The sequence below is a fragment of the Ochotona princeps genome, chromosome X, assembly GCF_030435755.1.
Source record: "Ochotona princeps isolate mOchPri1 chromosome X, mOchPri1.hap1, whole genome shotgun sequence".
Lineage (NCBI taxonomy): Eukaryota > Metazoa > Chordata > Mammalia > Lagomorpha > Ochotonidae > Ochotona > Ochotona princeps.
The window spans coordinates 59,241,491-59,253,714 of NC_080865.1; the positions used below are offsets into that span (position 1 = coordinate 59,241,491).

At 35.8% G+C, this 12,224-nt stretch overlaps 1 protein-coding gene across 2 annotated transcripts in view; it reads left to right on the forward strand.

Annotated features, from left to right (window-relative positions):
• The window catches only part of PCDH11X (protocadherin 11 X-linked), a 722,012-nt gene extending 712,988 nt beyond the window's left edge, over positions 1-9,024 (forward strand). For both annotated transcript variants that reach the window (XM_004596311.4, XM_004596313.4), the window contains one exon: positions 6,109-9,024. In XM_004596311.4, coding sequence (XP_004596368.2) covers positions 6,109-6,791 — 683 coding nt within the window. In that variant the 3' untranslated portion in view covers positions 6,792-9,024. The remainder of the gene's footprint in view (positions 1-6,108) is intronic.
• Positions 9,025-12,224: the final 3,200 nt, after the last annotated feature.

Below are 12,224 nucleotides of genomic sequence, written 5' to 3' on the forward strand. Positions count from 1 at the left end.
TCCTCGCCTTGAATGCACCTGGATCCCATATGAGCGTCGGTTCTAATCCCGGCTGCTCCACTTCCCATCCAGCTCCCTGCTTGTAGCCTGGGAAAGCAGTTGAGGATGGCCCAAAGCCCTGGGATCCTGCACCCACATGGGAGACCCGGAAAAGCTCCTGGCTCCTGGCTTTGGATCAGCACAGCACCGGGCATTGCGGTCACTTAGGGAGTGAACCATCGAACCAAAGATCTTCCTCTCTATCTCTCCTCCTCTCTGTATATCTGACTTTGTAATAAAAATAAATAAATCTTAAAAAAAAAAGAATGAACAATACACAATACAGCTGTTTAAAACAGAATGGCTATAAATTACATGCTCTTCTATTGAAAATAACTGTGTCAATTTGTTTATCATGAAACGGCATGTGGTTCAGTGTTAAAATATGATAGATTGTTTTGTCATAAAAGTTAAGTCTAACAGATCAGTTATCTCTCTGATTAGTAGAAAATTAAATTTTGTTTTTAAAGCAGAATTATATGTGTCCATATATTTCCACATTTACTTTTACATTATTCAAATCACATAAAAATTCCATTTTCCCTACCAGTTCTCAAACATGAGTGTACAACAACTATAGAGTTTTTCAAACAGTCTCATACAGCCGTATCTTCTTTGTGTATTAAGCCAAGAAAAATAAATGGCTATCTAATGGAGAAATACATTTTTATTAGAATCAGTTCTTTAGCATCTTGCCTTTTGGTTTTAAACACAATGGAATGATGACTGTAAATGGACTGCATATCCTGTTGAGAATTTATGTTAACTTGAGCCTCTATTTTTTATTTTAAAGCTATATGCCAGAAAATGAATTGGATCACAATGAGTCCTGGGCTTCTACTGTCCCTTCGTAAGCATAAACATGTTTCCTATAACTTGCATACATGAGTGTTTTGCTCATCAATTTACGAACCACTTGAACAATGAGTCTATATGGACCACATGGTTTTAATAAAAGCATCTGCAGGTATCCAAAAAAAAAAAAATTTCTATTAACACTCACCTAGCACACATGCTCAGAGAAAGAAAAAGATCTTCCCCTTGAAGTCTAAAGTTGAAAGAAAGTTATATCAATCATTTCAAAACTTATTTCTACTTGTTAGTTGAATTTATTTCCTGAAATAAATATAATTAGGCAAATATAATTAATTGTGAGTTGTAATGAAAATTAAGGCAATATGCAGACCTGAAGAAAGTTTATATGAAAAAGCAAATTCATACTTTTGATGTGCTGCTGTCTCAACATCATCATGTACACAAAGACAAATCACCCTGTCCTTTTTCAGTCTTATAATGGTACAATAAGTATGAGGCTGAATACTTCATAAAATTTTTGAATTATAATGTTTTGTAACTTCCACAAATAAACAATCTGATACATATATTTTTAGTATTTCTACTCACAATTTTCAAAATGATTCTGCATTGAGAATATTCCAGAACAATGAGTCTACAAAAAGAAAATACAATATTTCCATTGAGCACTATCTAATATGGTTAGAAAGCTTTGGCATTTTTTTTTTTTTTTTTGGCAGCAAATTTTGAACTGAATGTAAGAGGTTAAAGATGATTTACAAATTGTTTAATTTGTTAGTATTCTTTCAAAGTATTGCTACTTTAAAAAAATTTACTTATTTTTATTGGAAAGGCAGATATACAGAAAGGAGAAGAGACAGAGAGAAAGATCTTCTGTCCATTGATTCACTCCCCAAGTGGCCTCAATGGTGGGAGCTGTGCTGATCCTAACCCAGGAGCCAGGGCTTCTTCTGGGTCTCCCACACAGGTGCAGGGTACCAAGGCTTTGGGCCATCCTTGACTGCTTTCCCAGGCCACCAGAAGGAAGCTGGATGGGAAGCAGGTTCGTCAGGGTATGAACCGGCACCTGTAGGGATCCAGACACTTGAATGGCAAGGACTTTAATCACTAGGCTACCGTGCCAGGCCCATATTGCCAGTTTTTATATTAACAATGCATACAATCAGGTTGTACAGTTCACTCAGTTTGGGCAAAAGCATGGACCAAAATCATCAAGACAGAGAGCTGCTTCATCACCCTGAAAATTCGCTTCTGCTGCCCCTGCTCATCAGCCATTTCTCCACTTCAAAGCCCATACTGTTATTTATCTGTTTATCATCCCTATAATTTTACCATTCCCATAATATACATGATAGTCTATGTATTGTGATTTCTTTTACTTAAAATTAGCTTGAGATTCATTCATATACATAATTACTGATATAAATGTTGAGAGCACTTCAAAAAGTCTGTGGATATATACCAAATTTCAATATAAATTGAGACATGGGCTTTGGTGTTGTGGTTAAGTCATTACCACTGCTTCACATCAAAGTGCCAGGATCCAAGTCCTGGATGTGCTTCTATGACCATTTCTGTGGTCATGTAAACCCTTAGAGGCAGCAGTGATGCATCGCATGATCCTCGTGATCCTTGTCACTCAGATTCTGAGTCCCCTGATCACAGTTTTAGCCTGGCCTGGTGCTGCTCTGGCCTGGGTTTTGCAGAGTATGCTACCAGATGAAAAAAACCTCTCTAAATACATTTCTCTCTCTCTCTCTCAGCTTCTATAGTAAGTATATAATATTTTTTAAAAGAAGTTTTAAAACATACTTACACGGCTCTCCCATAAAATAATTTTTGTGAAGTTATATTCCTTTGTATTGTTGAGTGCCAATTCATTTTTTGAGCATGAAACAGTTTTTATTTTTAAGCAGCTGAAAGACAGCCAGTAGTTTTAAAAAGATTTGTTTAAGAAAAAAAGTTGTTCAAGTCTATAAATGTATTTGTTTGTTGATATGAGATTTCATTGCCTTGCAAAAATATTAAAAGTGTGTTTTTGCATTATCAGACACTGGAAAAACTTTTACCCAAATTCCTGTACCATTCCACGTCACCACTAGCAATCTTTGAAGCTTCCAATTACTCCAAATAAGTGCCAGAAACTGATATTTGGCAGTTTTTTTCTTTTAATCACTAGACAAAAACATATAGTTTTGTCTTTGTGTTTTTTATTTGCATTTCCTTACTGTCTGGTAGTAGAGAGTTTCTATATATAAAATTTGTTTTAGCTGAAAATAGAGAGATCTTGAGAGACATCCCATTTCTTGGCTCATTCCTTAAATGTCTTCAACTGAGGCTGGGCCAGGCTAAAGCAAGGAATCAGGAACATCATCCATGTTGCCAAGGTTAGTGACAGGAACTTGAGCCATCTGCCAGAATGCAAATTAGCATGACGCTGAAATAGAGAGCAGAGCTGGGACTCAGATCCAGATGCTCTGACATAGGATGCTCGTGTCCCAAGCCACATTTTACCCTCTTTGTCAAGGCCCATTCCTGAGCTTCTTTGTATGTGTAAGTTAAGATGTTTATGTTCTCCTTAGTGAAGTGTTAAATATTTCTCCAAATCTCTTGCATTCTTTACTTTCTTATTGTTGAGTTTTTGAGTCCTTTATGTATCCAAATCCAAATGTTAGAAGAATGATTTGTGGATATTTTCACTTTTCTGTGGCTTTTTTTTTTTCATTCTTTACAATGCCTTTTGCCAAGTAGATTTTTCTTTTAGTTTTGGAAAAGGCTAATGTATGTGTGTACTTTTTATAGATGTGCTTTTGAAATTGCAGCTAAAAACATTGTCTAAGCCAAAGTTGCAAAGATTTTGTTCAACTTTATTTTTAATTATGGAAATTTAGGGTTTTACACTTTTAGATTGATCCATGACTAGTTGTTGTTGAATAGTCTATGATTTCTCCATTATAATTCACATCTTAGTAAAAAACAAATTCCTTGAGTATATTCATGTGGCTCTATTACAGGAATAAATTTACAGTTTTGTATTGAAGGCTACTCTATTATATAAGCTTTTATTTTGTTTTTAATTTTCTGAAAGCCAAGTTGAGAGAGAGAGAGAGAGAGAGAGAGAGAGAGAGAGAGAAAGAATTTTCCCTGCATGGGTTTACCACCCAAATGATTACAACACGCAATGACCGGAGCTGGTCCAAACTGAAGCCAGGACCCAGGAACTATGTCTGTATCCATGTTGGTGCACGGGCCCAAGCAACTGAGCCATCTTCTCCTTTCCCTGGCATATTAGCATAGAGCTGAATTGAAAATGTAGTATCTATCCAGTACTCAAACCCATTTTGAATGTCAGGGTTGCAGACAATGGCTTAATCCCCTGCACCACAATGTCAACTCCAAGGCTATTTTGTATTAAATGTGTAAGCTTATCCAACTGTTTGTTTGTTTCTTTGTTTCTAGAAATCTTGAGCTATTCAAATGATTTTCCATTTAAATTGCAGAACAGCTTGTTGACACCTATGAAAACAAAAGAAAGCGTAAGGGATTTTTGTTGAGATTATGTTCAATCTACAGATCGATTTAGGGAATAATGACATCTAAACAATAGTAAATCTTCCAAACTGTGAATTAGGTATAGCTCTTCATTGATCAAATATTCAATTTGGATTCATCAATGTTTTACCTTCATCATATGGATAGTGCACATATTTTGTTATATTTTACATCAAAGTTCAGCTGTGATGAGATGGGACTTTCTTTCTTTCCAGTCTGCTTGCCTTTGACTTCTTCTCTTTGTTTTTTTTTAACTTCCTAGACTTTATAATACAATATTAATAGGATTTGTGAGAGTGTCAACGTTATCGTTTTCCAATCTTAAATGGAGTACACTCAATCACTCACCTTGCAAGACGATATCAGCTATTACCTTTTTATAGATATTCTGTCACTTTGAAGTTCTGTTTCTAACTTTCCAAGAGTGGACTGACAAATATCATTTTCATTCTAATTGACTAATAGTATTGTTCATGTCTTCTAAGTTCTTACTGGTTTTCTATTTGAGGAATATCATCATCTCCAATTTTGAAGATGGACATTTCTTCTTTCATTTGTGGCTAAGTTTGCTTCTTGTGTCTTGAAGCTGTGTTGTCTTCTTACAGAGTTGGCCTTTTTATTGTTATACAATGTCTGCTTTGTACCTGATGACATTCCTGGCTCTCAAGTCAGTTGTTACATTGATATAGTGACCCATCTCTCTTTTGCTAGGCTTTATATGGTATGGTATGATCTATCTATCTATCTATCTTTCTATTTATCTAATATTGGTATAATATTTATTATCTACTGACATTTGAAGACTTTAGGGAAAGCTTATAAAGGGGTTTTATAAGGTATGATACTTTACAAGTAAATGCTACGGCTATGTACGTTTATTATTTTGCTAGTATTTGATTTATAATTTCAGAAAATAAGAATATAGCAAGAAATCATTGTAGAAACTAACAGGCACATGTTACAGTCACTAAACTGTAATAAAATTAATTCTTAGAGAAATATTTGGTTAACTATAATTATCTTGTTTCTCAAATGTTCCTGTGATTTGCTTTCTCATTTATTTTATGTTATATCTTTCTTCTGTTAGAAGCCATACTTCAATTGAATACATATATACACGTCATTGACTTTTTAAGAATGTATTTATTTGAAAAGCAGAGTTACAGAGAGGGAGAGTCAGAGGGAGATCTTTCACTTGCAGATTCATTCTCCAAATGGCCAGAGTGGCAAGAGCTGGGCCAGTCTGAAGCCAGGAGACAGGAGCTTCCTCTGGGTCTCCTACCTGGTGGAGGGTTTCAAGACTTGAGCCATCCTCTGCTGCTTTCCCAGGCCATCAGCAGGGACCTCGATCAGAAATGGAGCAACTGGAACTCCAATAGGCACCCCTGGATGCTGGCACTACAGGCAGTGGGTTTATTTGCTATGCTACAACATGGCTTGATCTTGGTATTTATAGTCACAAAACAGATTAAAAATGTCCATATTGGGGGGTGATTAGGCCAAATGATCCTAAATAGGAAAGTGAGATTTTCTTCACCCTGCTGTTTATATTACTCTCTGAATTATTTTTAACAAATAAGCATCAACTCTAAAAAAAACACTGCAAATGCGGTATATTTATAGAGAAACTAACTTTTCCTGTAGCAATATGAAATAGATTACCACTTAAATATAAATATTCGTTCTTCTATTTCCTTACAGCTGCAGAAATAACTGTTCAACCAACTGTGGAAGAGGCCTCTGATAACTGTACCCACGAATGTCTCATCTTGGGCCACTCTGATGCCTGCTGGATGCCAGCTTCTCTGACACATTCCAGTCCATCACAGGGACAGGCCTCTGCACTCTGCCGCAGCCCACCCCTGACACAGTCCACTCTTCGTCGCCGCAGTCCTCCGGTGACACAGACCATCGCTCTCTGCCACAGCCCTCCAACGACCCAGGCTATCGCACTGTGCCACAGCCCTCCACCAGTGCAGGCATCTGCTCTCCACCACAGTCCTCCTCTAGCACAGACCACTGCACTTTGTCACAGTCCACCACCGGCACAGGGTTCAGCCCTGCGCTATAGCCCTCCCCTGGCACAAGCTGTTGGGGTCCGCCGCAGCCCTCCTCTGCCACAGGCTGCTACCTTGCATCGCAACCAGGCCCAAGCACCAATAGCTATGCAGCAGGGCTGGGTGCAGGGGGCGGCAACTGATGGATTGCGTACTCTTGATCAGAGTGGGCAAAGTAGTACAAGAGCTCAGTTTTACACCATGTCCGATAGAATCCATCACAGCGATGATTCAATCAAGGTCATTCCCTTGACAACCTTCACGCCAGGTCAACAAGCCAGACCTTCTAGGGGTGATTCCCCGGTGATGGAAGAGCATCCATTATAAATCTAAACTAGACAGGGTGTATATAATCCAAGTTCATGATCCAATTTGAATAAATAATCCAAATTGATAGCTTTGTAAATAACTCTGTAAATAAAGCAGATACCAGAATAAATCTACAGCTAGACCCTTAGTCAAAAGTTAAAGACAAGTTTACAATTTAATTCAGAATGTGTAGTTTAAAAGAAACTTAAAAATTCCTATCCTTCTGTACAGAAAGGCTTATCATGGCAGAGTTATTATACAGTGAATACTATTTCTGCTGTACTTTTTTTAAAATTAACACCATGTGCAATATTACTGATTTTTTCCATTCCGTTTTTTGTGGACACAGTATGTAGCAACTGGAAATTTAAAAAAAATAGATTTTCCAAGTTTACCTTTAATTTATCTAAACTTTTGTTCAGATAACATTAGAAGGTATACATACTGCGGTATGTTTGTTAGTCTTTTGTTTGATTTTGTTTTCTTGTCTCCAGGTTTTGGTGTCAGTATATCTACATTCAGAAATGTATAGTATGGACTGTAAATATCTGTTTTTTGTGTCTGTTCCTGTTTTTTATGTGTTTTCTACCTTTACTTTAAGAATATATTGTTGATATAATTGTATATGCATTTTGGTAAATATAAGTAAACTGTACAGATCTAGATCTAAACCTATTTCTCTACTCTTTAGTAGAGTTCGAGACACTGAAGTGCAATATTTGTGCCCAAATTAAGCAAATATTTGCTATAAGAGGGCCTCTTTCCTTTTTTTAAGACTTATCTTTGTAGTTTAGTGTGAAGTACAGCAGAAATAATATTGTATCTGTCATTTTAAGCCTATATTCCATTTGTAATTGGCTCTTTACCTTGAGTCTGTACATAAAAATCACAAGGAAGGCGGATGCTTTCAGTGCCTGATTCATTTACAGCTATGACTGTAAACTGCTATTTTCTAGAGAAGATCAGAAAGATGTTCCGTCAATTCAACAAATAAGTATAAATGTAAATAAAACCATACACTAAACTTACAAGACTAAGGGAATTTTACCATTCTAGCTCAACTGATGAAAACCACTGATAACAAGATGTGCGTTAGGAAGGAACTTTTTAAGCGATGTGATTATCAATCTACATCAAAAGTACAAATGAGTAGAATTTCAAAGAGATGTGCAGAGGGAGAAATAAGGCTCATGACTGCTTCCTGGGATGAATAAGAAATACTCCAGGAACACACACACACAAACACTCACAAAACAACAAAATCTCACATATGAAACAAGATAAATACTACTAAGAAAAGAATACAGAAGTATTCATGGAAACATTGGTTTCCTTCTGTTGCCTGTTCTTTATTTTCTGCTTTCATCCTGGTAACTGGCCATTATTTTCTAGGTGCACATTTCATGACTTTACAGAAACACCTCCAACTTAATTTTTCTCTATAACAAAATCAAGAAACTGTCTTGTTTCAGTATCACACTAAACCAAGAAACAATTGATGTTTTGTGGGGAGGGGGGGAAGTGAATATTTCTTGTTGAGTAAATTAGCTGTAGACTTTGTAATGTGTAACTTGAGATACGTAATTTATGATTAAACCATGTGTAAATGTTGTAATATAAATTGTGCTAAATGTATAATTTCATTGATGAAGGTTTCCAATGAATGTTGAGAAAGCCTCTCTTAATGTGCCTGGCTGACTGAGTAGTGTTTTAAAAATATATTGTTCCCATTGTGATGCTTTTTAACTCATATTTGATTTGGTGTATAGAATAACTTCCTGACTTTTAACTACTAAAGGTTAACGAGTGGAATTTCCAATTAATTGATATTTGGTTTTCTTTTATGTTTGTTAACATTCCAAGGGATTTGGAGCATATTGGTTTCCCAGGTGCATGTGAATCCTGAAGGACTAACGATGTCTGAAAATTTACTGGAATAATGTCATGTATGTGTATTGCTGTTATTGTTGCTGTTGTTACTGCTGACAAACATTTTAAACCTGGGGAAGATTTAAAAAAAACCCAGAATGACAAAATCAGTGCTTCCAGTAGATTTTAGAATGTGTTTTCACTCAGACAAAAGAAAAGAAAACTTGCAACAGTTATGTGAGACATTCTTAAAAATTGTATTGTTTCCCCATTTTTCCTTTCCTTTGCGTTATTATCTACAGACACACACATTTAAAAGGAGATAAATAAGAGAAGCTGAAAGAATGCTGAATAATCTATCAGGACTACAAACGATTGTTATTTTTGGGATTTTTTTTTTTTTTCTGATAGAGTGCATGTTCAGTTTCTAGGGAGGCTCTCAAATCCTTCTGTTTAAAAATTTGTGAAGTTTTCATACCTTTCCTAGACATATAGGAATGAACAAATATGCTTTTATTGCCCTTTCTAACTCTGATTTTTATAATCGGACTTAGATTGTGTTAGATTTTGAAATGACTGGGCACCCTTCTCTGGCTTGTTACCAGAGAGGCATTGAATGGAAGCAAGCTGTATGTAGCCAAAGAGGCAAGGGGTGTGAGCCCAGTTTTTCTCCCCTGTGCATTCTCTTTGTAAGCTTCCACTAGGTCTGGCTCTGGCAACCCATAACTCCCGGGGCTTTAGATCTGATGAGGTCTTCTTCATCACATTACAAATTCTGTCTTTCACTGGATGAACAGAGCTATAGGTTGATAAATCTCACAGGTGGCTCTTCTGATGTGCAAAAGATAGTCTTCGAACTGCAAAATATTTCCCTTAAAAATTTGATTTGATGTGAAATTAGAATTTCAAATTAAAGTATATATATGAAAATTGTATGTTCAGCCATATTCCATGTTCTATTTTGTGACCATATTCAACATATTGTGATTAATTTGGGGGCTATAATATTACCACACATTTGTAAGTATATACCCAAACATGTGTATCATATATGCTAAGTACATACATGTTCTTTTCTTGAACTTTATCTTCAATTTTTAACTAATACTGTGTCAGTATATTAAAAAGTAGATTTTACACATGATACCAACGTTGTAATAAATTTAGAGTACAACTTGTATAGTCTCATTTAAACATTTTATTTTTAACTGTGTAAATTTGGTTAGAAATAAATGATTGTTAAATAAGTAGTGTTATTGTGTAACGGTGACAGTTATGAAGAGCCTCTGCCTTCCCAAAGTAATATTTGTCACACACATGCATTAAAATGGGAAAAATTGGACTGAAAATTACAAAATGTGCAGTAAAGTGTAATCACTTCACGTGTGAAACATCCTCAGTTCTCAGATATTGAGTATGGCTCATATGCACATTTATTGTTTATATTGACTCTGAATGCACATTAATTTCCTATATACATTTATACAACATCTACTTATTTGGGCTTTTCCTTATTTGAGTTCACCTGATTTATATTTTCCATTATGGTTTTCATCTATCTTTTGAAGCCAGTATGTTTTGCAAATCAAATTTATAAGTATCATTAATCATTTGTCACAAACTTTAGGCATTCTTTTTTTTGCCATTTCCAACTGGCCCAATTGGCCTGGATGACTTGGGAGCAAGAGAAGCTGAACTATACTTGGACAGGAACCTTTTAAATCATGTGCCAACTATCACACTGGAACAATCTTATGCAGAGGCCTTAAAAAAATTTGGTCATAACAGTAGCTTTCTTATACTAACCGTGATGTGCTTTCCATAAATATTATTTTTTAAAAATAGTGCAAGTTGATAACAGCAGGAATAGTAAAGAAAAGGCTGCTCATAAATATGTGTGTGCACAAATGAAATAAAAAAAATGAAGGCAATTGTTTAGTGATTATATGTGATACTTTTAGGAATAAAATGTGTGAAATTTATGCTATCCCTACTTTAAATATTTGGAATTTTATGAAACATGTATTTATGTTTGTGTTTGGGGAAGACTCCTCCTCTGTGACATCATACAGCATCTGAAAGTGAACAGCGTTCCAAAGCAGTACTACCTCTGCTTTGGAATTGAGAGGGTTGGCTAGTGTTTGGCCCCGGATGGCAGTATGTAGTCCAGTGGCAATTGTGTATTAATTGTTCTACTTCAGCTTCTGTAATGCATGTTTTCATATTAATGAATATTAATAAAATAACTATGAGAAATAAAGAAGCATTTTTAGAAATTATTTTTTTATTATTTTCCATGATACGATTCGTGGGTATGGATTCCTCCCTCTCCTCTTTCCTCTTCCTTCCCACCTTTGACTACCATTATTCTCCCCAATATTATTACAACAGTATAGTCCTCTAGCAATAGTTACATGTTCAATATTCTGCTACCCATGTGCACCATAGTATTGTAAGTATAGACAAAGGAAGAAAACCGAGCATCGTATCATTGAGGTACATTTAACAGTTTCACTGGTAGTCCCCACTTTATTCAGCAGTAGAAATGCATACCGCAAGGTGTCCTCAGCTCCAGGTATGCTAACCTCCATTATACAGCTCATCAATGAGAATGCACACACACACACACACACACACACACATGCTTGTTCACCTATGTGTTTATTTGATTTATATTAATGCTGCTCTATATCAAAGAGAACATATAATATTTGTCATTTTAGGATTGACTTATTTTTAAAAAGATTTTTTTTGATTTTTACTGCAAGGTCAGATATACAGAGAGGAGGAGAAACAGAGAGGAAAATTTTCTGTCCAATGATTCACTCCCCAAGTGACCTCAATGACCGGTGCTGAGCCGATCCGATGCCAGGAGCCAGGAATGTCTTTCAGGTCTCCCATGTGGGTGCAGGGTCCCAAAGCCTTGGGCCATCCTGGACTGCTTTCCCAGGTCACAAGCAGGGACCTGGATGGGAAGCGGAGCTGCCGGGATTAGAACCGGCGCCCAGATGGGATCCAGGCGTGTTCAAGTCGAGGCCAGAGATCTGGGCATAGGATTGACTTATTTCATTGAGCATAATAGTCTCTAATTGCAAACATTTTTTTTTTTTTGCAAATGATAGGATTTCATTATTTAAGTGGTTGAGTAGTATTCCATTGAGCAAATGCACCACATTTCTTTATTTCTTTCGATGGGCATAAACATGCATTTTATTCTTTGATTTTATCATTAAAATGCCAAAGAATTTATTTTCTTTTTTATTGTATTTAAACCTATGCAAATTAAACTGCACTTTTGCCCTTTCAGTGGAATTCTTTCCTTTTATTTATTTATTTTTATATTAATTACATTGCATTCAGTGGAATTCTTTCAATTGAACACCATTGCAATTATTTTCAAAAATTGATAAACAATCTTGTAGTGGTTTTGACTCTGCGCTTAGTATTTTCCAAGACAAATTTAAGATATTTTAACTTATTGCTGATGTATCCTTTACCTCATTTAATATAAATGCCACTCAAAGACTTGTCTATATAATTCCAGGGGAGTAGCAGATCCAAATAAAACGATTTCCTGAGAAT